Source organism: Salvelinus fontinalis, chromosome 36 (genome assembly GCF_029448725.1).
Source record: "Salvelinus fontinalis isolate EN_2023a chromosome 36, ASM2944872v1, whole genome shotgun sequence".
Lineage (NCBI taxonomy): Eukaryota > Metazoa > Chordata > Actinopteri > Salmoniformes > Salmonidae > Salvelinus > Salvelinus fontinalis.
The window spans coordinates 21304979-21332450 of NC_074700.1; the positions used below are offsets into that span (position 1 = coordinate 21304979).

General features: G+C 42.4%; 1 protein-coding gene and 1 pseudogene across 1 annotated transcript; both read left to right on the forward strand.

Annotated features, from left to right (window-relative positions):
• Window positions 1-1605: 1605 nt before the first annotated feature.
• Window positions 1606-15530, forward strand: LOC129835705 (E3 ubiquitin-protein ligase TRIM17-like; annotated as a pseudogene).
• A 1601-nt stretch (window positions 15531-17131) lies between these two features.
• Window positions 17132-26756, forward strand: LOC129835692 (nuclear factor 7, brain-like). The gene is made up of 10 exons (XM_055901429.1): window positions 17132-17320; window positions 18076-18203; window positions 18457-18803; window positions 18907-19102; window positions 19464-19559; window positions 21469-21702; window positions 21796-21943; window positions 23773-23799; window positions 24449-24716; window positions 25572-26756. Exons 1-10 carry the CDS (start codon window positions 17314-17316, stop codon window positions 25840-25842), a joined length of 1722 nt encoding a protein of 573 aa, XP_055757404.1. The 5' UTR covers window positions 17132-17313; the 3' UTR covers window positions 25843-26756.
• Window positions 26757-27472: the final 716 nt, after the last annotated feature.

A 27472-nucleotide genomic window follows, 5' to 3' on the forward strand; every position in this document is an offset into this window, starting at 1 on the left:
CTGCTCTCCGCTCCCACTCTCTAAGCGGAGCTGACTTGAAGTGTCAGGTTTCATATCCTACATTTACATAGGGAGTGACAAGTCACATTTTATGGCCTATCCAGAAAAACAATAGATTTGCACATATGAGCAACTGTGAGATGGCATGAAAGGTAACAGTCCAGCGAATCCAACAGTTGTGGTTTGATCTAGCTGTGATATTCTCAGCCGGATTTAGAAACAGTAAGAAAACTTTCAGGGAACCATTGTAAACATTCACATTCTCAGAATCTCCATGCAACCTACATTGCAACCTCCATGCAACCTACGTATGTTTCCAGAACAGGCAATATTTTCCCGTTCAGTTTTAACAGTCAATAAATGTATGGCTTCTTTCCCAGAACCAATGGGAAACAAAACATGTATATTCCCAGAACTTCCAAAGAACCAGATGTGCTAGCTGGGCAGTTCCATATTGATATTATATAACAGGGAAAGCATTTAGACAAACATTGAGAGTACAGCATACTCCGTGTCAATCTTACCATCTTGTTGACACAGAGAACCACAATGGAAATACACCTTTGGGGTTTATGGTGTTTTATCCTTGATAAGGTTTAAAGGGGCAGTTAGTGGTTGAAACAGTAACACAACATACTCCCCACCACTGTTTCGGTAAAAAGCTGAGGGATTGTGCTGGAGAAATGTAATCACTCTCAAACTGATAGTCAGTCCTTTCATCCATAACTCTGTCTATCTATGATATCAAAATTGTATCGTTTTAACCATGTTTTAAGGGTATACCGTGTGTTTACATTTACTTTGTTGACGAACATTGGACTAAAACAAGCTTGTATTTTGGGTTCTGATCAGGTACTGTTGAACTAAGTTCATGAGTCATAGGTTATATTTTTCAAGAATCAACAGGTATATACTGTATGATGAATTTATTAATTTAAGTCCAAAATGGATATAACAACTGCATATTGCCCTTTTAATGTATGTGATGTTGTCTCCTACCATTTTAAAAGATCAATACAATCCTTTTTTTTTTTTCTTTTTTACATTAGAGTCCTTACCTGTGGTTGTATGCCTCTTCAGTGTAGTGTTACCTCTGAACAGGAGGTGCGTTCAGTTCGCTTGAACGTTTGCTACATTGAGGAACTATTTGTACTGAATGACACGTTTCCCCCAAAATGTTTTTTGTACATTCTTGAACAGACTTTTAGGTGTGTTTTCTCCCGTTCGGTGGGTGAAGCAATGAGTGGCGTATTTAAACGGAAGTGGCCATGTTAACGGCGTTCCCCAACCCACAATCCAAACACTCCCCGATTTTCAATTGGTCATTCAGGTCAGCACTGTTTCTGTTTAATTTAAAAACGTACTGAACGCAGCCCGGGACAAAGCGTTACAAAGTTTTCATTCTGTGTCCTGTACGGTGAGGCCAATGGTTGTTGAGCACATACCCATACTAAAAGCTTCCAGGCACGTGTTTTTTTCATGAAAGAGGGAGGAGTTTACCAGTCTTCAAAATGCCACCTGAACTCAATCAAGGAAATTCATCAGATTGTGTTTTCCCCCCAGAAGTGGAAGATAATTGTTTCCTTGTGAGCTGTGTTCTGCATACATAGACAGGTGAGTTTCAAAGGAATACCTTTGTCTAATGTGATCTATGCCGCACCATCCCCACATGGCATTCACAAGGCCCTTAATTTCCCACCAACTGAGTCAAACAAATGGAACTCTTGACAACTTTTAAGCACTTGCGTCCATGTACAGCCTATATTTTGTTATATTACAACATAAGGACTTTACAAACTTTTTTTGTGTAACATTGTAACCATTTATTGCAACAGTCGTTTGTCCACCCGTGTTTGTGGTCACAGTTTTGCGCTGTTTTACGGGTGCGAACACACGTCACTATCTATTATGTCGGTGACTCTGGTAAAATCAAAGATTGTCATATTTTGACAAGATGGTCGAGTGAATGCTTTAATGAATTGCATGTTCTCAAAGATGGAAGGCAGGAGAACGTGCGACCAGGTGGGGCTATTCTTGCCAATGGGGCAGAAGCATGTGACCAATGGGTCATAGAGATAGAGGACTCATCTTTGTATCTCTGCCATTAAAGGATCTGTGATAACATGGACAGTGCCAATGAGGCTTGTCTCCACTTTAAAATCGTCCTTTTCTTTCTTAATTGGCTGATTGTTCCTAACTTGTATGAATCTCATCAGTTGCCTACTTTAAAATGGTGGAAGCCCTTTGTGCTCCTGAGTGGCGCAGTGGTCTAAGGCAGTGCTAGTAGGTGTCACGACAGACCTGGGTTTGATCCTGGGCTGTATCACATCCGGCTAAGATCGGGAGTCCCATAGGGCAGTGCACAATAGGCCCAGAGTCGTCGGGGTTAGGGGAGGGTTTGACTGGGGGGGACTTTACAAGTAGGCCGTCATTGTCAATAAGAATTTGTTCTTAACTGACTTTTATATGGGTTAAATATTATTGCCATTTAAAAAAAAAAATGATGTCCATGAGTCTCTATGACAACGGGAAACTCTGATCTTTTAATTTTTGAAATTCCACAAGCGTCCACTTATCAGTGCATATTTAACCACCGAGCCATTGTGAAACTTCGATTCCATCAAATATATCTTGTGTCGCAAATTAGCAATAAAATGTTTTGTTTTCCAAATTCGACACTCTTATTGACCTCCATACAAACATTTACTTCATGGGTTTATTTTCGTGGACAGATTTTCCTCTCGCTTTGCCTCTTCTGGTAAAATGCATTGGTTTATTCAGTTTCAGATTATTGTTATTCGTTCATGCTTACATTATTTATGTGGTTTTACATGTTTTAACGGTGTCTATTTTCATTTTGTCATGTGCGTCTCGACTGGTCTCTGTGTAGCCTAAAACCTATTGAGGAGAATGGTTTAGCCTGTTTTGGGAGTGTAAATTCAGGCTATACTATCAACTTCTATTTATGACAACCTGTACTTGGAAGCTCTTATGAGCGTTTGTCAAATGTGAACTATGCTGCACCATCCCCAAGTGGAATTCATAAGGCATTTTAGTCTACCGCTCTGTTTGTAACCAGCAGCATACCACCCTGCATACCACTGCTGGCTTGCTTCTGAAGCTAAGCAGGGTTGGTCCTGGTCAGTCCCTGGATGGGAGACCAGATGCTGCTGGAAGTGGTGTTGGAGGGCCAGTAGGAGGCACTCTTTCCTCTGGTCTAAAAGAAATATCCCAATGCCCCAGGGCAGGGATTGGGGACACTGCCCTGTGTAGGGTGCTGTCTTTCGGATGGGACGTTAAACGGGTGTCCTGACTCTCTGAGGTCATTAAAAATCCCATGGCACTTATCGTAAGAGTAAGGGTGTTAACCCCGGTGTCCTGGCTAAATTCCCAATCTGGCCCTCAAACCATCATGGTCACCTAATAATCCCCAGTTTACAATTGGCTAATTCATCCCCCTCCTCTCCCCTGTAACTATTCCCCAGGTCGTTGCTGCAAATGAGAATGTGTTCTCAGTCAACTTACCTGGTAAAATAAAAATAAATAAATAAAATATGGGAGGTGGGAATATACAATTTTGTGAAGTGTCAGCTACTAGTTGGATGCATTCACGTTATTTGAACTCGTTGAGAAACAGACTGGCAAATTGCCACCAAGCTCCATAAACTAAAAGTACAGCTATCATGCTTGTAAACAAGTTGGCACAAAAAATATTAATATATTGCGTTTAAACATGTTGCATTTAGCTACTGAAAATGCAGTTAAATGTAACTTCCTAAATTGGTGACATCAGCATGTGGGAGCTCAGGATGAAAGACTGGTTTCCCACTAGTAATATCCAGTTGGAGGGCCTTTCAAGTGTATTTAGTTCTTAACGTGTGTTGTAAACTCCCACTTGGTTACGAAAGCAGAATGATTCCCTTGCCACTGTCAGACATATAAATTGAACTCTTGACAATCTGAAGTTTGTAGCACTTGCACGCATAGCCTATTGTTTGTTTCTGAGGTAGATTACAACATACAGCACAATCAATTTTTTTGTAAAACACTGTCTGTTTACTCCAATTAGGGTAGTGGTGGTAGGATTAGTGGAAAATATATTTTAAAAAATGTGTGTGCGTGTAACATACGCCGGGAGTCAGGAAGCAGGTGTAGAATGTGAGTTTAATAATGAAACGATACAAAAGAACAAACATAAAGCATACTGAACGTGAGATGAAACCACAACACCACCTAATGACTACTCCCCCTTTATTTATCCCTCAGTTGTTATTAGTCATTAGGTGGTAATCAGAGAGCGAATGATGATTCGGTGTGTGTAATATAGATGCCAGGTCCGGTGATTAGTAGACCGGTGACGTCGAGCGCCAGAGGGAGCGTGTGTGGATTCGAAATGATGCAGACAATTACATTGATGGAGGCCAAAACATATCTGCAATATTAAAGCTGATCTACCCCCTATAAAAAACGAATAGTGTAACCATTTATTGCAACAATTGTTTATCAATGGTTTACAAAGTTACATTTCATTGCCAACCAGTTTATTTATATATATAAACTGGTTGGCAATGATATACACTGCTCAAAAAAATAAAGGGAACACTTAAACAACACAATGTAACTCCAAGTCAATCACACTTCTGTGAAATCAAACTGTCCACTTAGGAAGCAACACTGATTGGCAATAAATTTCACATGCTGTTGTGCAAATGGAATAGACAAAAGGTGGAAATTATAGGCAATTAGCAAGACACCCCCAAAAAAGGAGTGATTCTGCAGGTGGTGACCACAGACCACTTCTCAGTTCCTATGCTTCCTGGCTGATGTTTTGGTCACTTTTGAATGCTGGCTGTTCTTTCACTCTAGTGGTAGCATGAGACGGAGTCTACAACCCACACAAGTGGCTCAGGTAGTGCAGTTCATCCAGGATGGCACATCAATGCGAGCTGTGGCAAGAAGGTTTGCTGTGTCTGTCAGAGTAGTGTCCAGAGCATGGAGGCGCTACCAGGAGACAGGCCAGTACATCAGGAGACGTGGAGGAGGCCGTAGGAGGGCAACAACCCAGCAGCAGGACCGCTACCTCCGCCTTTGTGCAAGGAAGTGCACTGCCAGAGCCCTGCAAAATGACCTCCAGCAGGCCACAAATGTGCATGTGTCAGCATATGGTCTCACAAGGGGTCTGAGGATCTCATCTCGGTACCTAATGGCAGTCAGGCTACCTTTGGCGAGCACATGGAGGGCTGTGCGGCCCCACAAAGAAATGCCACCCCACACCATGACTGACCCATCGCCAAACCGGTCATGCTGGAGGATGTTGCAGGCAGCAGAACGTTCTCCACGGCGTCTCCAGACTCTGTCACGTCTGTCACATGTGCTCATGTGCTCAGTGTGAACCTGCTTTCATCTGTGAAGAGCACAGGGCGCCAGTGGCGAATTTGCCAATCTTGGTGTTCTCTGGCAAATGCCAAACGTCCTGCACGGTTTTGGGCTGTAAGCACAACCCCCACCTGTGGACGTCGGGACCTCATACCACCCTCATGGAGTCTGTTTCTGACCGTTTGAGCAGACGCATGCACATTTGTGGCCTGCTGGAGGTCATTTTGCAAGGCGGAGGTAGCGTTCCTGCTGCTGGGTTGTTGCCCTCCTACGGCCTCCTCCACGTCTCCTGATGTACTGGCCTGTCTCCTGGTAGCGCCTCCATGCTCTGGACACTACGCTGACAGACACAGCAAACCTTCTTGCCACAGCTCGCATTGATGTGCCATCCTGGATGAGCTGCACTACCTGAGCCACTTGTGTGGGTTGTAGACTCCGTCACATGCTACCACTAGAGTGAGAGCACCGCCAGCATTCAAAAGTGACCAAAACATCAGCCAGGAAGCAACTCTTAACCACGGAAGAAGTGGTCTGTGGTCACCACCTGCAGAATCACTCCTTTATTGGGGGTGTCTTGCTAATTGCCTATAATTTCCACCTTTTGTCTATTCCATTTGCACAACAGCATGTAAAATTTATTGTCAATCAATGTTGCTTCCTAAGTGGACAGTTTGATTTCACAGAAGTGTGATTGACTTGAAGTTACATTGTGTTTAAGTGTTCCCTTTATTTTTTTGAGCCACCACCTCCATATTGGTATTTACCCACCATTATTAAAACATTTTGGAAGGTATAGAAAAGCATTTGTTAATGTCTACATTCATTTTTGCCACATTAATTCTAAGACACTGTAATAAATACTTTTTAAATTAAATTGTGAGCTAAACAAAATTAACAAATGGGTAAAATTGGAGATTACTAATGTTACTGTCCCCATGACGACAAATTAAATTTTGTCCTTAACCTTTCATTGAAATATGTTAGCATTTTTATTAATTCCTATGGTGGACTGCTCCTATCGGGGAGTGCCAATATGGCTGAACTGTGGCTTCAAAACCTCAATAGCCAATACATGGCATGAGCAAGCCAGCGTGTACATACATTATTTTTGCCAACCTGTGTTTGTGTTCCTGTCTCATGTTTTGAGGGTGCATGCATCACCTGTCTTGGTGACTCTGGTAAAATGCAGTGGTTTATGCAGTTACTGAATAATTGTAAAATTCGATATATTCACTCAGGCTTAAGTCAGTGACTGCCGCAATCATTATTCATGTGGTCTTCAATGTGTAACGAACAGTGCTTGACTTGGACTGAAATAGGTGCCTTTACTCATGTTGGGTGCTGGTACTGTTTATTGGAAGGACAACTATTTCAATCCTATTGTAAGTAGCTACAGGTCATTATTTAATTTAAATCTGGAAACACTGGGCAGTTACTTTAAGTGAATAGGATCTAGTTAGGAGGGCTTGAACTAACTGAACAAATATGGTGAAAAATATGAGTTTTATTTACAGTGCAGCCCAGTGATAACAGTGCAACAGGGCATGTAACAAAAATATGAATGCAAAATGACCGTTGAAAAATACAAAACAGTAGAAATAGTCTACCTTGGACACACAAAGATTTGGATGACCTAAAAATCAGACCTAACTCACTCAGCTGAGCATATAACAAGAGCTTCAACACGCATGAATGGAAGTCTGCATGTGTAGCCTGAGCTTGAACAGGTACTCCCAAAAACCTAGGCCTATAGGCTATACAAAGACCAGTCAAAACATGCATTACAAAATGCTAACAGACACCGTTACCAATGCTCGGCATGGGCAGGAGCTCACCAGAACTGAGTACCAGCACCTCAAATGTTCAGCTTTGGCTTGTGTTGCTCTTATAAATTATACTTTTAATATAGTGGAACTCCTGCACCTAAATATAATAATTTAAAAAATGGTTGGTATGGTTAAAAAGCAGGTTCTCTGTTTTAATAGTTGTATTTTATATTTAACTTTTTAACTAGGCAAGTCAGTTAAGAACAAATTCTTATTTACAATAAGGTCTAACCCCGGCCAAACCCGGATGACACTGGACCAATTGTGAGCCAGCCTATGGGACTCCCAATCACAGCCGGATGCGATGCAGCCTGGATTCTAACACGGGACTGCAGTGATGCCTCTTGCACTGAGATGCAGTGCCTTAGACCGCTCAGGAGCAATATTGGAGGCTGTGGAGGGAAGGGTGGCTCATAACAATGGCTAGAATGATCGAATGGCATTTGATACCGTTCCAGTCAAGCTATTAACATGAGCCCGTCCTCTCCAATTAAGATGCCGCTAACCTCCTGTGGTGTGTGCGTACCCCTAACAATAGAATGGTGTGGGCATATATCGTCATAAATGGTAATGCAACTAGACTGCCGATTGACCAGCCCATCCCCCTCTGGGCTGCTGATTGGCCAACTCATTCTCCTTAGGGAGATGACATGTTCTGAGGAAATGGCAGAACAGTCTTTGAGAGACAACTTTGAAGTGTTTTTTTTATTTCAATTTATGCTTTGGCAATGTAAGTTTACATTTATTTGCATATGAGGTAACAGAATATAAACTTTTGAAAGTGGAATTTTCTCTGGGCAGTTTAAGTCACTAAAACTTTTTTGGGACAGATGTGAATGCAAACAATTTTTATTTTTTTATTTTACCGTTATTTTACCAGGTAAGTTGACTGAGAACACGTTCTCATTTGCAGCAACGACCTGGGGAATAGTTACAGGGGAGAGGAGGGGGATGAATGAGCCAATTGTAAACTGGGGATTATTAGGTGACCATGATGGTTTGAGGGCCAGATTGGGAATTTAGCCAGGACACCGGGGTTAACACCCCTACTCTCAATAGGCTGAACAACTTGCCAGTTTCTGGTTGTCTCCAACCTTATCATTTTCACTATTCACATTACTTTTTGTCAATGCAATATTTACAGGCTAGTCGTGTTTAGACAGGCAGTCCAATTCTGATGTTTTCATTAATTGATATTTAGACCGATTGTATCAGCTGTAAAAAAAATATCTGATGTGATTGGTCAAAAGACCCAATTAGGGAGGGTTATCGGAATTGGACTGCGTTAGACTAATTCATGTGCAACTTAAATTTATTTCAATGTTTTCTAACCGGTTGTCCCCAGCTTGAAGAGATGGCGTCTTACAACGCCATGTCAGAGGACCAGTTCCTGTGCTCCATCTGTCTTGGTGTCTTCACCAACCCAGCCACAATCCCGTGTGGACACACATTTTGCAAGCCTTGTCTCGAGGATGACTGGAACAGCAGTGGAGACTATGCAGTCTGTTCTGTGTGCAATACGAGGTTCACACCTACCCCCACCATCCAGGTCAACATAGTCCTGAGAGACCTTGTGGAAAGCTTCAAGGGGGCAAGTAGAAGGGGCGGTGCGGCCGTAGACAGGCCCGCTGTGGCTCCGGGAGAGGTCTCCTGTGACGCGTGCTTAGGATATGGGATGACCAAGGCTGTCAAGACCTGCCTGGTGTGTATGTCGTCGTACTGCCTGGAGCATGAAATGGTTCACAATGCCCGGTTCTCCAGGCATCAGCTGGTCAGGCCCCTGGCTAACCTGAAGAAGAGGATGTGTTTGAACCATGAGAGGCTCCTGGAGCGTTATTGCCGCACCGACAAGACCATGCTGTGTGTGGCGTGTGACACTCACCAGGCGCCGGCCCACCAGGTTGTGTCGATGCAGGTAGAGTTCTTGGCTCAGAAGGTAAGAATTAGTTTTGGCACAATGGTTCCTCAATCCAGGGTTGTATTCATTAGGCACCAAACGGAAGCAAACTGACTGAAACCGAGAGGGACTAGCTGAACTTGTCCAATAAATGCTTGTTTCTGATGTGAAATGTTTCCCTATGATTTCCTTTGATCTTGGTCCTTATTTGTATTCATTAAGGCACACCATATCAAAACATTTTGGAACAGAACATTGTTCAAGTAGTCCCTCACGTGTTTTATCCATTTTTTAAAAATTCTTTAGTTTGGTGCCTAATGAATATGCCCACGGGGACCGTGTGTGTGTTTTTTTTTGTTCCATCCCAGCACTAATGCAAACACTTATGGTCTTCACTTCAGGCTCAGCTGACTGAAGCCCAAGCAGAGGTAAAGGAGAAGCTGAAGGCCACTTGGAAAGAAGCAGAGCAATTCAACCTTTCATTCCATCACTGCAAGGTGAGTTTTTTTCATTTGAATTGGCTGTAGTCACGCCCGTTGTAATTGTGCAGTCTTTTGCCATAGCATTCAATTGTAAAACATTCCAAGAAACCTCACATGGGGTTACAAAGACTCAGGGACAGTTTTCCCTATGCACTTGGGTTAGTCACTTCTTCAGGGCACCTGCTTCCATTGTTGTGCCTACTGAGAGAATCTATTATGCCTTAGGATGTGTTCAGGATGGTGTAATGCTTTGGAACATTCAGATAGAAATGTGTTGTGTAGAACATGCTGATTGAGATTAAATGATTGTCCATCTATTGTATTTCTATCTGGAACTTTCAGAAGTTATCACATCAATGAAAACACCTCCTAGATCTGTTTGATGTAATTGCCCCCTTGCAGGATGTAGCGAAGAGCCAGATCCAGTTTGTGAGTGGGTTCCGACGAGACCTGGTCAGCCAGGTGGGGCGGGTTTATGATCGCTACAACATTGAGGCCTGTAGGAGGGTGGATGAGATGAAGAGCACAGCTTCCCGTCGGAGACGTGTGCTTGAAGATGACATAACAGCTCTGACGAGTAGAGGTGCCGAGCTGGAGCGGCTGATTGGCTCCTCAGACTCCTTTGCGTTTCTTAATGTGAGTCATTGCAGCCGATTTGAGTCCAGAGTGATTTATCTGCAAATCCCCTTGCATCCATAAATAACTTCTCATTGTCACAATTGACTAATTATGCATCATGGTTTTGATGCTCTCGAACGTGGCCATTGGCTGCACCCTGAATCGCTTCCACTTCTCCCAAAGTGTTTTCTTGAATTACACTCCAAGTCACAGATGTAGCTATGTTGGAAACTTCCTACAGCCAATGCTTACAAAAATCAAATGCTTTTAAATCCAAGAAGGGTACAAGTGTGGAGAATCTAAACACGGCATCGTTGCTGGTCAACTTGCTTGTATGTTCAACCCCATTCACTCCATCTCTCTTTTGTTCCTTCTCCCTTTAGATTCTTCCCTCTCTCCCTTCTGCTATTCCAGATGGGGTCAGAGGACAATGCAGCATCAACATCCCCCCAGACCTACTGGGAAACCTTCTAATACCTTAATGAAAGACATGGCCAAATTACCTAAGATGGCCTACTTGTCTACAAATGGCTATGCTCTCCCAGGTCTTTTTTTTTCTCAGTCTGATGTAGTCAGTTCAGCTTTTAAGATCTTAAAGGCTGCTTTTACACAGGCAGTTCTAACATGTTTTCCAATTATTGGCAAAAATATGGGTCACGTTCCCCTCAGGCGTTGCATGCATAAACCAATGGTTGCTTGACTGTCGTCGGGCAGCAGTCGAGTGACCCACCACCTGGATTCGGGCCTATATTGCAAATGGTGTGATGAATTTTTTTTTTTTTTTTTTTTTAAAGTTTTACATTGGATAAAAGTAGACTCTTTAAGGATTCACATGTGAGGACATGTGCTAAACTGAGAGAATACAGTAATGTAGTAAACAACCAAACATTTCAAGACTAAAGTAGTGAACTATATAATAAGGAAAAACTCCAGGTCTTGGCCTATATCCTAATCTGACTTTGGTGCAAGGTCATGTTCTGCACATTACCATCTCTGGTAAACACTGACTTTATCACATGCACAGGATACAGTAGGTGTAAACGGTACAGTGAAATGGTTACTTGCATAGTGGAATATTTTGTTTAGACATGTAGCTAGCTGAACAATGAACAGTAAACAGAACGCTTAATACCATGCATGAATCTGCAGGTAGCTAAAGCTAACCATATAAGTTCAAAGTTAGTTACCTAGCTAAAAATGTGGCTATGGCTGGCAATGCAAGTGGCCTACTTAGATGCAATATCATTTGTAACATAGATCATACATGCGTATGTAACGTTAGCTAGCTATTAGTATGGAGATAAGTACAACAGCCTCCTGTGTTCTCTTTTCAACTCGCCACATTTGGGACTCATCTCTGCTTCCACTGGGCATTCCACCGATTTTTAAAGACACTTAACTTCTTCCATGACAACACTGTTGATCACCCTTTCTTCTGATGACAGTGATGGGGGAATATTCTACAACGTCTGGTTCAATTAAAATGTTTTTACCTAAATCTGGTATTTCCTAATTGTCTTTTTTTATTTTTTTTGTCAGTCAGCATGGTGCGTTAGTCCTCCAGAAAGTAGTCATCACATTTCCCACTGATCTTTGTCTATAGCGCTATTAACTTCAGGTCAGAAATGCAACACTTAGTTCATCATGATATATATATTTTGTATTAAAGTGCAGTAATAGGGATTATCCACACATACTAAGCAGGTCATGTTATAGACAGAAGTATGCTACATGGCAGACCTATCCAAATGCATATTTCTGAATTTTCAGTCCATCCATTATCTCAGACAATCATGGCTAGTGGGATGGTTCCTGTATTTTGTTTCTGTGGCCAAACCAACTGCAGTCATAATTTTACTGTATTTGTATTTACAGATCACAAACAAGTTTGTTTTATTAAGGCACATGTAATTCCCCATGTTCCAGAAGGCAGTTCTACCAAAACAAATTGGAGAATTTTTTTTTTTTTTAATATCTAGCTTCTTGAAACAGGTCACATATGTCATTAGCATATATTTAAAATAGCTATCCAGGCATTGTAACATATGGCATGTGTCTGCAACACCTGGGCAGAGGAATGTGCCCCTGATCTGATTAGTCAAAAGAACAATTAGGCTGTGTTTACACAGGCAAACCAATTCTTATCTTTTTTTCACTAATTGGTCATTTGACCGATCAGCAATTCTGATCATTTTTCCACTCATTTTACTTATCACATCAGATCTTTTTTCAGAGGGCTGTCTGTGTAAACGCAGCCAAAAAGTCATTTTATACATGCAGAGTGGAACAACTGGTTCAGCACTGTTACTCTGACATGTGAAAATGGGCCCAGATGTACAACATTTTGCAGATGTATGTTTTCAAAAAAAAATTGTAAACCTTTTTTGTTTATCCCACAGAGATTGCCGTGCTTAAAGAGTTCACAGGTGAGGGAAGGTGTAGTCCTGAGTCTGCTTCCCATGTTGTGTTTTATATTTTGTATCCACCCAGCAGATTTTGAATGATTCTGGAAGGTGGATTGCTAACCCATCACAGGAGGCCGGTGAGGGAGGACTGCTCATAATAATAGAATGGAGTAAATGAAATGGTATCAACCAGATGGAAACTACGTGTTTGTTTTATACCATTCCGTTCCACCGATTTTACGATGAGCCTGTCCTTCCCAAATGAAGGTGCTTCCTGTAAACCTCATGTATCATATACTTTGACCTTAACCCTTACTGAACTTGTTTATGTACCAGGGACAAATATGCAATTCTCTATAATGGCAAAGGTGCATAAAATGGAGGAATTCAGCTATGAAGTCATTGTTTTAGCACTACCCACAGAGTTTTTAAACTATGGTGTTCGACATGATTCAATGTAAAAATTAACACAATCTACTTTAGTGTTAAAAAATAATAATTGTATTTGGAGCTGGAATTGGATCAAACTGTGCTAATGATTTTAATTTTTTTAAATAACAGCAATGTACAATATGGCAAAATGAGGAATTTGTGTCTGCTATTGGATTGAAATGAATACAACCACTGATCATAAAGTTGTCCTCTACCCAGACCCCCTCCCAAAATGAACCCTTACGTAACCTTTGGGTCTGCCGGCCAAATACCTATAATTAGGAACAATTGATTGTTGCGTTCCTCTAGCCCTACCTTTCTCTTCTCCTCTCAGTTGAGGTGACTCCTGACCCCAGCACAGCCCACCCATCACTCCTGTTCAAACAGGCGTCACGTGAGATCCGAGTGGACCGGCACAAGATGGGCCAGACGTTTCCCCTGTCTGCGCAGCGCTTCACCCAGGTGCTGTGCGTTCTCGCCCCCAAGGGGTTCAGCAGCCACCGAGCATACTGGGAGGTGGAGGTGGAGGACTGGACTTCCACGGCATCTGGTGTGTGGTGCGTGGGTGTGGCAACTAAATCCTCCATGACATCACGAGGGGTGGATCTCACCCCCGAGAAGGGGTTCTGGGTCCTGGTACACCACGGGGGAAAGCTTTGGCCCTCCACCAACACAACACCTGTGGCTGTCGGAAAACAAAGGAGAATGGTATGTTGATGGCATAGTTGGATAGAGGATACTTGGCCCAAAGTGCTCTCGAGTATAATACACCTCTATGAATAAATAAATACAACTATACTTTAAATGTTCCTCACCAGGAGAGGGCACAATCACACTGGAATATTTGAACTAAGGAAAAGGTTCTCTCATTTTGATTCATGCATGTCTTTTGGAGCTAGCCTTTAGTGTCATGAGGAATGTTTGAAGATACAAGTTGAATATTTCTAATGTTTTATCACTCAATATGTGGCATAGATATGAGTCAAACATTTTATTCTAGTCTCAAAATTGAATTTAAAAAAATGTAAATAGAATAATTTTGGTCATAAAGTCCAAAACTGATATTTGCTAAATGGGGAAAAAAATGTATATCACAGAATGAAGGGGTACTGTAGAAGTTCTCCATGGGTTAATTTCAATCCTGCCCACAGCTGGCATCACTCAAGTTGGCTGCAGCTGAACACGACCTGATCGTAATGCCCGTGGTCAATTTGGTTTGACAGTGGATATCCCTATGGGGCTAGTTGGAGACCATCAGTAAATTACACTATGTATGTAACGGATGTGAAATGGATAGCTAGTTAGCGGGTACGCGCTACTAGCATTTCAATCAGTTACGTCACTTGCTCTGAAACCTAGTAGTAGTGTTGCCCCTTGCTCTGCAAGGGCCGTGGCTTTGTGGAGCGATGGGTAACGACGCTTCGTGGGTGTCAGTTGTTGATGTGTGCAGAGGGTCCCTGGTTCGCGCCCGGGTCGGGGCGAGGGGACGTACTGAAGTTATACTGTTACATGTACATGGGACAATATTTTAAAAGGTCAATAGCTATTTATTTTTTTACTTAACCTCAAACCAACTATACATTGTAGAAATGTGTATATACATCTTGAAACCATTTAATGAGACAACTAAAAGGTGTGTAACATGAAGATATTGTTCCACTTACATTGTCTAAGTTATCCCTATTAGCCCCACAGATTGGCTATTCAAAGTCAAACCAACTTTGTCACGGTAGCATACCAGCTGACGGAAGCTTAATGGCAAAGTTGGCTGGCTGGCTTGCTAGCTAGTCTACTTCCAGACATGAGCTGGTTAGACACTTTCAAGTTTTTTAGAAGGGTGATTTGACTGTGGGTTTTGGCAGGGAAAGTACAAACGCTTCCCTCGTTCGAACACACACAAACGTGCGCACACTCGAGATGCCCACGTAAAAGCATGCCTCAAAAACCCAAATCCTGCTCTGTTGCATTTCATAATGAGAAGAGTTGAAACGGAGGCAAAATCCGGAATCATATCTACGCCTTTAAATTCAAGTCAAATGTATTTATTCCGGAGGGGCAATTTTATTCAAATACAGTTAGTTTACTTTAAGTAACTATTAATAAATTAATTTTATACTTTACAGGCACATGTGGGTGTGTACTTTGATGGGCTGGAGCGGCGCCTGTCTTTCTACAACGTGAATCTCGGTCTTCACCTCTACACGTACCACCACGTGCCAACCAATGAAAGACTCTTCCCTGTCTTCAGCCCTAATTTCTTCAGTCCTGGAGACGACCCCGCCAACCACGTCATGATTGTTAGACCCCTCACTGCCACAAACCACCAACGTGGATGGTGATGCTCAGTGCCAGTCCAAGCCTTTTGGGGGAGAATTCTGGTCAAGATTACTTTACTTTTTTTTGTTTGTTTTCTTGTCCATTTTTTTTTATCCAGTAAAAAAATATATCTGTTTTTAAAGATGTCTTAATAAAAGTGACTTTTTAATTTTTTTACCTCAAGCTCCTTATTGTTGCATGTAGAAAACCGATCTCTCCCTTCCCATTTAACAGGATTGTATAATGGCATTGCCTTGTTCTCATTTAACGTGAGCTGAATAATAAAAAAAAAAAAGAAGGATTTATCTTTGCTTCCTCTGTCCTTGTTTTCGCAATGAATCTTATTGGAGGAGGTCTGAACGAGTGATCTTGGGTCTTCCCCTCTAATGGAGTTGAGGAGACCCAGGGGAAGATCTCAATTGCCTTCTCCTCGTGTCCTCTCTAGTCTCATTCTCAAAACCCATTGGATGAGTAAGCCAGGGGTCCTGCCCCTCTGACCTCTTCCTCCAATTGGGTTTGAGGAGACTACACGAGGGGAATGAAATTGTGTTCTTTCCCAGGATGGAGGAAGCAAGGGTTGACTGCTAGTAATGTTTTCAGACAGCCATGGTTTAGGCACATGTAGTGCTAGACTTGGGCAGGAGCTCACAGTAACTGGGTACTTGCAAAGATGATGGTGGGGGGGATGGTCACAGTAGACAGTCTTTTCCAAAACTACTCCAAATTCATTGGTGATTTGTTCAGAATGTTGCAGATGGTAAGAGGGCAATGTTTTTTTTTATCTGGGCTGCATTCCACTTCTCCAAGTGTACTTGAGCATTCATGTATTTGAACGCATTGGATTGGTGTAAGCATTGGCTGGAAAGTTTCCACCTTTGTTAAATCTGTAACTGGGAGTGTACACTTCGGGAGGAAGGAGACATTGTTGGCACTCAATCATGACTGGGAGTATGCAAGTGTAAGCGACAGAAGGGTTGGGAATGAGGATGCTGCCTAGGTAATTTCTTTCTTCACCTCAACTTTCCTCCATTTTACACTCAATGTTGATTTTAAATTTACTCTGTATATGAATGCACAAATCATTGACCAATATAATTCTTACAGAGGTTATGGCCCTGGGGAGTAGTGACTGGAGTAGTGAACAATTCCAGACTGAGCAATTTAACTGTCTTTCAAGCAGACTATTTCTAGAGGAGGCCATATCTGATAATATAATAGTGTTTTGGTCAATGCCATGTGAATCTTGACCCAAAACCCATATCTCTTGTGACTTCACAACATTTGCAAATATTTCCATTCTGTGTTTAGCGCCAACTGATGGCAATGGAGTGAAATGACAGACTCGTGCGTAGGCTACTTCAGTGTGCAGTGTCACACAGGTATATCTTGACTTAGTCTGGTTAGTTTTTGTAATGTTTTCATATAAAGGAATGAATTACAATCCATTATAGCCTAGGCCTAATTGTGACAATTCTGACAACTTTGCTTAGGCTTCTGGAGTGATTGTGATGTTGTGGTATTGGGGTTGAGTAGGGCGTGCGTAAAGGTGGAGACTAGAGAAGCACTAATTTCCTACCGTGTCCTGTATTCGTAAAGCCTTTGACTATTATTGCTGATCTAAGATCAGTTTTGCATTTCGACCATAATATGATTATATGGACTTTGATAAGGGACCTGATCCTAGATCCGCACTCCTGCTTCGCGAATACAGGCTCAGGTGAAGTTTGGACACACCCACAGTGCTCACTGCTCAGATCAAAGTGAGAGAGCGAGGGAGATACTGCATGGTGGGATGTTGAGCTCGAGGGAGAGACACTAGTGAGTTTCACAGGGCCAAAACCTGTTGTGGATTTCCATAGAGACTGCCAGTACAATACAGTGGAGTAGGGAGAAAGCTCCGGAGTCCTGTACAGAGACATACGGGACTGTGGACACGTGAGAAACAGGATACCTTAATCAGCATGCAGAGTAAGTTAACCTTTTATATTTATAAACATTTTTATCCCTTTTATTGTTGTAATATATGTCATCAAGTTGGTTACCAAGAATGATTGTAATCTTGTTTGGACAGGTTTTTTTCACAGTATGTGAGGAGTGCATTTAAAGAAATGTTGATGTAGTATAGAACAATTTACAAAAGTATGAATCAATGGTATGGGCTGAGAAATTATTTTTAAAGTCAACATGAAAGAATAGTGTCTAAAAGTGTTTTTTTTAGCATGAATTTGATAATAGTTCTGTGGAAATTGACAGGTTATTCTGCCATATGCTCTCCCTGTTACTTCAAACTTCCTGTATTTGTGAAGCTGTTTTGTTAATAGTATCGTTATTTGAAGTTGAAAAGGTATTTATCGAAGCATGTCATTTCAATTCAAGTAGGTTGCGCCCCAAAGGGCACCATGTCCTCTATCAGTGCACTACATTTGACCAGAGTGCACTGTACAGGGAATACTGTGCGCATCCGTACAGATTATTTTAAAACTTAGAGCAGGTACAAGGTAGACGTACACCCTGCATTTCTACATTCCAGGGATGGTTTCCAGCTGAAGCATTTGGAACAAGCTCTTTCATGACCCGTTTGTTGATGGGAGTGAGCATTGTGTTGATGTTTAAAAAAGTTAGGGCTGTAGTGCTCATTTTAAACATACTGGCTTTTTCGTCTCTCCCTCTTACGCACTCACACGCTCTCACTCACCTCCCTCTCCTTGCCTCCCCCCTGTCAGGTGTGAGATCCCCAGGGAGGGGGGGCACCTTGTCAGAGGAGTCATTCCAATGTTCTATCTGTCTGGAGGTCTTCGTAGAGCCTGTCTCGACCCCCTGCGGACACAGCTTCTGCAAGGCCTGTCTTCAGGTATCACATTTACTTTAAAGCCTTTTTTACATCAGCAGTTGTCACAATGCTTTACAGTTACCTGGCCTAGACCCTAAAAAGCAAAGAAACGTGGCCAAGAAAAACATTCTAGAAGGTATTAAGGAACCTAGGAAGAATACTAGACTATGTGCTTCCAACCTCTCGTGTGTGTGTGTGTTTCCATGGACTGTAAAGAAAATGTACAAAGTCATTATCTTTCTCATTCCTCCCCTTCCTCCTTCTCGTTCTGTAGGGCTACTGGGATCACAGCAAGAAGTTCCAGTGCCCCATGTGTAAGAAGAGCTACACCCGGAGGCCGGAGCTCAGCATCAATCGGGTCCTCGCCGAGATCTCTTCCCAGTTCCAGGGGCTCGATGTGGGGGTGACTTCACCGAACACGAAGGCGGGTGCGGTGGCTGGGTGTCTGGCGGCGGGACATGGGTTTCACGGAGAGTCACCGGCAGCTGCGGCGGAGGGTGGAGAGTTCGCCCGGGCGGGCGAGGTGCCATGTGATGCGTGCATTGGGAGGAAGATGAAGGCATTGAAGTCTTGTCTCAACTGTCCCGGGTCATACTGTGAAGCACATCTCCGACATCACAAGTGAGAAATAAAAAAAATATATCTATTTTTCCTCCTTCTCCCTATGGTTGAAATGTAATTGACCCCCACCCTGACACATAAGCTAAACTTGACCTAAACACAGGAAGGTGAAGTCTCTGACGTCCCACCGCCTGGTTGAGCCCATGCACCACCTGGAAGAGAAGATCTGTAAGAAGCACGAGCGCCTGCTGGAGGTCTACTGTCGTAACGACCACGGCTGCGTCTGCATCTCCTGCACAGAAGCCTCACACAAGACCCATGAGATCGTCTCCCTCGACCGTGAGTGGAAGAAGAAGATGGTGAGTCCAGGGTAGATAGACACATACAGCAAAAAGATAGGCTTGATAGCCAGGCTTTAGCTCAGCGGGCTAACCCAGTCTTGTAGTGCACAGCATTCCCTGGTTGATTATAATTACAGAAATTGTGCAGCACTACAGTGCATTAGCTCAGCAGACAGACATGTGTAACACTATATAACTTGTGGATACATTATTGTTGGGTACAGCCATCCCTTGGGTAACGGAGGTGATTCGGCATTCATCACACCTAGCATCTGTATCACATCTAGCCAGTAATTGCAACAAAAGCACCCCCTCTTGTGTATTTTTGGTTTTGTACTGTACTATATATCAGACTTGGATATTTTCTGCCCTCACACAGAGTCATCTGGGCAAGTGGAGGTCGGAGCTGAAACACCTGATCAAGGAGCGGGCCAAGAAGTTGGAGGAGATCAACCAGTCCATACGGGTCATAAAAGTGAGTCCCTTGTATGAATGGTGATTTCATCAAAATGCACCACCTTTGTCTTTTGTGGTGTTTGGTTGAGTGAGTGTAAACTGGATTGTATTCATAAGGGCAAACCATAGCAAATCAACAATAGTGCATTGAACATTATAGTTGATTGGCATACTGTCTCTTGATCAAGCCCCTTTTTTTTCATTCTATTATTTCTGTAACATAAATTTATTCACCATATGTCAAGAGATGTTTATGATGTATAAATCAAATAGAATACATTTGCAAAGTGTCATTACCCCCATCGTGTCCCCAGCCCTTACGATAGGTCTTACAGTTGACTACCATAGAAAGCGTTTTTGCTCTCATGTTTGTGATGGCTCTGGTCCATTTCCTAGGCAGACTAACCGGCGTGGCCAGTGCAAACATTTACATGAGTGTCCACACCCTGTTTTAATCCTATACTCCTTAGCTAGAACCTCCTGGAAACTCCCTTTGTGGACCAAAAGAGGTTAATAAGGTAGAATTTCTGTAGGATTTAAAGGGGAAATCCGGTATTCGAATAACAGCAAAACGACCACCCCGCCACTTGTTTAGGTAAATAGCTGAGGCATGGGACTAGAGAAAATGTAGCCACTCAAATACATAGACAGGCACTAGCCAAGGTCGTGGGGTCAATTCCTGCAGGGATTACATACTGTAGACACAGCCAATTGAGACTAGGCTAAATGGTAGTAAACAGTAGTAAACAACCCTGTTTTCTCTTTAGCTGTACTTCCCACTCACTAAAGCTCCCTAAGTTCACTGCTACACTGGTCGACCAGTCTCCTGGTCAGATATGGACTGTAAATAGAGCACAGTGCAACTGCAGTTCACTTGAGCCATGTTTAAAAATGCAATGAGGTTACAGAAGGATGGGATATATTGGTGGGTTAACTTTCTGACTGGAGGGAGGGATGGAGGAGATGGGGGGATGATAACCAATTCTGTTAATAGGTTCTGATTTTCAATGTTTTTGTATTATACACTTTTCCTGTGTAATCATGAACATGTGAAATGGAAAAGAAGTAGAACAAAACACACACTGTTTCCTCCAACTCAAACAGGTAGATATTTGAATGTGGGCTGAGGGAGATAAGGCAGCCAGACCTGTTTGGCGAGTTGTGCTGTTGGCAAACCGGGGTGGGTGGGTGTGCGTGTCCACAGCTCTAGTCACTTTGCATCATTCAAACACCTACCTCAGCCGTGTGTGTTTTCACAACCTCTCTCCTGCATCATCTTGTCTTTATAGCAGTGCTCAGAGGGAGATGGAGGAGAGTGAAGGATTTATCTCCATCTCCAGAATGTCTGTATACAGTACAGTGCTTTCATAAAGTATTCAGACCCATTGACTTTTTCCACATTTTGTTACGTTACAACCTTATTCTTATTCTAATAGTTTTCCTCATCAATCTACACACACTACCCCATAATAACAATGTAAAAACAGGTTTTTAGAAATGTTTGCAAATTTATAATAAAAAAAAAACTATTCAGATCCTTTGCTAAGGGATTCAAATGAGCTCAGATGCATCTTGTTTCCATTGATTATCCTTGATGTTTCTACAACTTGATTGGAGTCTAGCTGTGGTAATGCATTTATCTGTATCTCTAGAATGTCTGTACATGTCACGCTGTCCTCTCCCATCTCTGACTCTCACTGTATATATACTTTTCTATTGTGTTATTGACTGTACGTTTGTTTATTCCATTTGTAACTCTGTGTTGTTGTTTGTGTCGCACTGCTTTGCTTTATCTTGGCCAGGTCGCAGTTGTAAATGAGAACTTGTTATCATCTGGCCTGTCTGGTTAAATAAAGGTGAAATAAAACATTTAAATAGAACAATGTCTCAATGTCTGTGTATGTCTGTCTTATCACCTGTCTTTATAGAGCACTGCCCAGAGGGAGTTGGAGGACAGCTGGCAGGTGTATGCAGAGCTGCAGCGTCTAGTGGAGCAGAGCCAGGCTGAGCTGGTGGAGCTGATCGCTACGAGACAGCGTGAGGCGGAGAGGCATGCCCAGGAGCTGGCCCGAGGTCTGGAGGACGAACTGAGCCAGCTCCGGAAGAGGAGCGGAGAGCTGGACGCCCTGGCACAGAACCAGGATAAAGTCATCTTCCTCCAGGTAGGCTAAGACATGACGAGGGGATACACAGACCCACACACATATACACATGCACACACCCACAGTTAAACCCCTCCTCGTCCTCCCCTGCAGAGCCTGCCCACCCTGGCGCCCCTCCCAGAGACCAGTAATTGGTCAGGTGTGAGTGTGAACACAGACCTCTACCTAGGAACCATCCAATCATCCGTCAGCACCCTTGTCGACAGGTTCCAGGAAGAATTGAAGAGCCTGTATGGAAAAGGTGGGTAAAATCAACCATTATTATATAGAGCAAATGATACCTTGTTTTTCAGGGTAAAATAGTGCTGCACTACCCACAGCAGGGGTTGGCTACAGGTACTGCAGGATTTTGTTGCCACTGGGCACCACTCCTGACCAACTGAGCTAATTGATCAGTCCAGTGATTGCCTAAATTCAACACACCTGGTGTTCCACGTCGGTTAAATCAAAAACGTGGAGTTCTACGGCACTCCAAGACCAGGGTTGCCTACCCCTGATCTACAGTATAAGGCTTTAGTCAAATGTGTAAAACAGTGAAAATCGAGAGACAACCATTTTCACTTGCTTACTGTGACCTCACTTCCTGTTACCAAATCCCATTTCTCTCCAGATAGAATATACCTGTAGGCACCAATCTTGGATCAGTCTAGTTTCACTCAATCCTTATCTCAACTGCAGGGAAGAAAAAAAAACACCAAACGGACCTTACGTCAGTGTTTATCACGGCTCATAATAATGGCCATAATGGAGCAAATGGAATGGCATCAATGGAATGGCATTGGTTTGATGTATTTGATACTATTCCACTCCAGCCATTACCATGAGCCCGTCCTCCACAATGGAGCCACTAACCTCCTGTGGTGTCTATGTAGATTTCTAGATGTAGGTCATTGGACTAGCACCTCTATATATAAAGAGTGAGTCATCCGATGGAAGTACAGTAGATGCCAAAGGTCAGCCATCTGTTAGTAATGAGATGGCAACAACAGGCGACTGACTGACAGCGCCACATGAAGGTGGGATTAGCACTGCTTGTTTACCTCCACGTTTACCTCCACCTCCGCGCCGACTGTTGCTCGCCCGCCCGCGCCGACTGTCTCTTTTTTTTGTACCATCTTTGAAATGCAAGAGAAAGGCCATAATGTATTTTTCCAGCCCAGCTGCAATTTAGGTTTTGGCCATTAGATAACAGCAGTGTATGTGCAAGGATTTCAGACTGATCCAATTAACCATTGCATTTCTGTTCAAAATGTTGTGTCAAGACTGCCCAAATGTGCCTAATTAGTTTATTAATAACGTTTTATGTTCAAAACTGTGCACTCTCCTCAAACAATAGCATGGTATTCTTTCACTGTAATAGCTACTGTAAATTGGGCAGTGCAGTTAGATGAACAAGAATTTAAGCTTTTTGCCAATGTCAGATATGTCTATGTCCTGGGAAATGTTCTTGCTACTTACAACCTCATGCTTATCGCATTAGCCTACGTTTGCTTGGTGGTGACCCACCAGTCTTGAAGAAGTTTTAAAGTACAAAATGGAAAATAAATAAACATAAATATGGGTTGTATTTACTATGGTTTTTGTTCTTCACTCGTTGCCCTTTTCTCGTAGCAACAGGTCACAAATCTTGCTGCTGTGATGGCACACTGTGGCATTTCACCTAATAGATATTGGAGATATCAACATATGATTTGTTTTCAAATTCTTTGTGGGTCTGTGTAATATGAGGGAAATATGTGTCTTTTATATGGTCACACGTTTGGCAGGAAGTTAGAAATTGCAGCTCAGTTTCCAACCTCATTTTGTTGGCAGTGGGCACATCCTGTAGACTGTCTTCTCTTTAGAGCCAGATCTGCCTACGGCTGCTGCAGCTCTCAATAGCAAGGATATTCTCACAGAGTCTGTACATAGTTAAAGCTTCCCTTAATTTTGTGTCTGTCACAGTGGTCAGGTATTATGCCACTATGTACTCTCTGTTTAGGGTCAAATAGCATTCTAGTTTGCTCTGTCTTTTGGTTCATTCTTTCCAATTTCAAGTAACTATTTTTGTTCTCGCTCTCTGTCTTGCAGAGCTCAGGCAGCTGCAGAACTATGCAAGTGAGTACAGTTACCTGTGTTTTTTTTTTTTTGATTGGTGCGAATTTGACTTTCAACTGTGATTTGGCTAAACATACTCCTCTTTGAAACAACTTTGTTTTAACGTTAATGACAGAATCCTGTGGACTACTTAAATGTTGGTCGATATTAGAGGAAAATTGTAAGGCTTTGATGAACCTCAGTAATTCAGCTCTGTCTATACTTCACAATACAGTGTCAGTACTGGGTCATTGTAACAGTTAGGATTTGATACAAACCTGCAGTGGAGGTTGGAGGCACCTTAATTGGGGAGGGCGGCATGGTAATGGCTGAGCAGAGTAAGTGGAAAGGTATCAACAACATCAAACACATGGTTTCAATGTGATGCCATTCCATTTGCGCCGTTCCAAACATTTATTATGAGCCGTCCTCCCCTCAGCAGCCTCCACCGGTTGTTTACTCCAGGGATATGTCCACTCCTCCATTTTGTTTGGTCAACTACAGTACATACATTGTTTTAAATGGAACTTGGACTGGTCACAATATAACCCACCCTCTTCCAAATATAACTTACTCTCTTCTCATAAGAATCAATGCTGTTCTAAATAGAATCAGCACTGTTCTCAACACTGCTCTCTCTCTCTCTCTCTCTCTCTCTCTGCTCCTCCAGCTGAAGTGTACCTGGACCCGGGTACTGCCCAGAGGAACCTGGTCCTGTCAGAGGATGGTCGCCAGGTGATATACGAGGAACGGAAGCACAACCAGTCGGAAGGCAATCGTCGCTTCAGCCCCGCCCTCTTCGTGCTCGCTCGCGAGGGCCTCTCCTTTGGACGCCATTACTGGGAGGTTGAGGTGGGCCGCAAGACTGCCTGGACTGTGGGTGTGATGCGGGCATCGGCACGCCGGAAAGGAGAGATAAAGCTGAGCCCTGACGGAGGGTAATGCTGACTTTCTATTTAATTGTTTTACTTTTTCAATTAAAATGTCAATCATTTTGAAGGATAAAAGTTCAAATGTAATACAAAAAGCAACACATCCTTCCACAAATTTGAACACAAAACATCACAAATTGCCCTAGTGGTGCAGTGGTCTAGGGCACTGCATCGCAGTGCTAGAGGCGCCATTACAGACCCGGGTTCAACCCCAGGTTTTATCACAACTGGCCGTGATCGAGGGTCCCATAGGGCAGCTTACAATTGGCCCAGCGTCGTCCGGGTTAGGGGAGGGTTTGGCCGCGGGGACTTTAGCTGGCTCATTGTGCTCTAGCGACTCCTTGTGGTGGGCCCGGGCGCCTGCAGGCTGACCACTGTTGTCAATTGAACGGTTTTACTCCGACACATCCGTAAGGCTGGCTTCCGGGTTAAGCGGGAGGGTGTTAATAAGTGCGGTTTGGCTGGTCATGTTTCTTAGGACGCATGACTCGACCTTTATTTGCCTCCCAAGCCCGTTGGGGAGTTGCAGCGATGAGACAAGATAAAAGTTGGGGAGAGAAAGGGGGTAAACAAATGTATACAAAATGTATAATAATAATAACATATTCAAAAAGAGTCTAGATAGATTTCATGACCTTATTGTTACAGAGCATATTATTTAGTGTAGCAAAGTAATTATTTAATCCTACCTTTTTAAAATATTGTTTGTTTTATTTTAATTGTATTGCTAACACGTGCCAATAAGGGTACATGAATAGACATGAACAAATGCTGCAGTTAACATTAGCTAATACATTTACAGATAATTTATGGATGTGATATTTACCAAGAATAATAATCTAATGTCAATTCATCACATAGGTACTGGTGCCTGTGGCTGAAGAGTGGGGAGGTCAAGGCTCTGGCATCCACTCGACAATCCCTCCAGCTGACCTCTCACCCCCAGAAGATTGGCATCTTCCTTGACTACGAAGGTGGCCAGTTGTTGTTCTACGACGTCAAGGCGCGCACACACCTCTTCACGTTCGTGGATACTTTCAGTGAGAGTTTGTATCCGATATTTAGTCCCTGTCTCAACCAGGATGGAAAGAACACGGCCCCGCTCATCATCAGTGCTGTGAAACAGAGCTGAGACAAAACATGGCATGGGATGTGTCCCAAATGGCACCCTATTCCCTATAAAGTGCACTAAGTTTGACTGCACTCCTATGGGCCCTGGTCAAAAGTAGTGCACTATGCAGGGAATAGAGTGCCATTTGGGATGGACATTATGCAACCTTGACAACAACCCATTCTGTTCAGAGGTTGACCATTTTAGCCACTTGATTAGGGGCCTGAGTTCTTCCTCACTGTGTGATCTTACCAGGAAAAACTGTGGTACCCAAGTGATAGCCAATATACTGTATAACAAAGGCCCAGAGTTTTCCTCGGGTTAGGTAACATAGTCAGGAAAAGCTAATGTTTGATTGACCTTACTGTCCAGATTCTTACTTGCTTTAATACACGGAAGTCTAGTGCTTTACATTTTAACTATTTTGATAGCTGGATTAATCAAAATGGACATTTAGTTGGGTATTGCCATACTTTAATTTGAGTATTGTTTTACTAAACAATAAACAACTAAACATGTTAAGTATTTGTTAATAAAGGGATCGATCTTTGGATAAAAATATTTCTTCTAAAAATCCTTACTGTGAGACAGTTGACCTTTTTATGTCTTTCATTATATATTTTATAAGTCTAGAGGTAAATTGAAAGCTATAAACAACTACAGCACAGCAAATTCACGGAGTGTGTGTGCGTGTGTATACACACACACACACACGAATGGAGACCGGACTCCGACATTGCTTATCCTAAAACTTCTATTCCATTGTTTTACTTTTAGATTTTTGTGAATTGTGTTTTCTTAGATATTACTGCACAGTTGGAGCTAGGAATTTCGCTACATCCACAATAACATATTAACTATGTAACTACAGTACAGCAAATTCACAGAGAAAAATGTTTTTACTTTTGTACTTCAATCTGCAGCTTTTAAATAAAGATGTTCTATCAAGTAAATGGCCTCTGAAATGATATTCAACCAAAGTCCTAGGAAAGAAAACCACTACAGCAAACTTGGAGTTATATAAATGTGTCTGGACTATCATTAAATGTGAAGACTATATTATCAAATAAATTCTCTAGGTTTAATCATTATGTGATTAAACTAATAATGTAAACATTAACTAGGAAGTCAGGCACCACGGACATTTTTTTAGTTCTAATTTCCCAAATATAACTTCAGATATTAAAATATCTATCAATTAGTCTTAGATTTAATGAATTATTACTTTTACGTCATCAGTTCTCATTACTGAACGTAGCGAACCCTTGAATATCTGCATGAACCTTAGTTTCCATAATGAATCAGCAATATACAAATTGGCTTAATGTATTTACTAACTAATCACAGAAATGCGTAACAAACAGTAGATATTGGTTACCAACAATGATTGAAAAGTCCCTAGTGGGCTAAGCCGAAATGACTGCTTGGTAGACAAAGGAAAGGGGTGGGGACTGAGAATGGATAATTATAATCATTGAAATTATAATCCTTTGCACATGAACGGCCGCTCATTCAAGAATAATTGCAATGTATATATTTATGCCCGTATGTCGTCGTCTTCTCTGTTGGAATACTCGATCGTCCTGTAGAGTTCATCAGAGTCTCTAGTTAACTTTCCCAGAAGTCACAATGTCTTTTGTGGTTGTAGGTG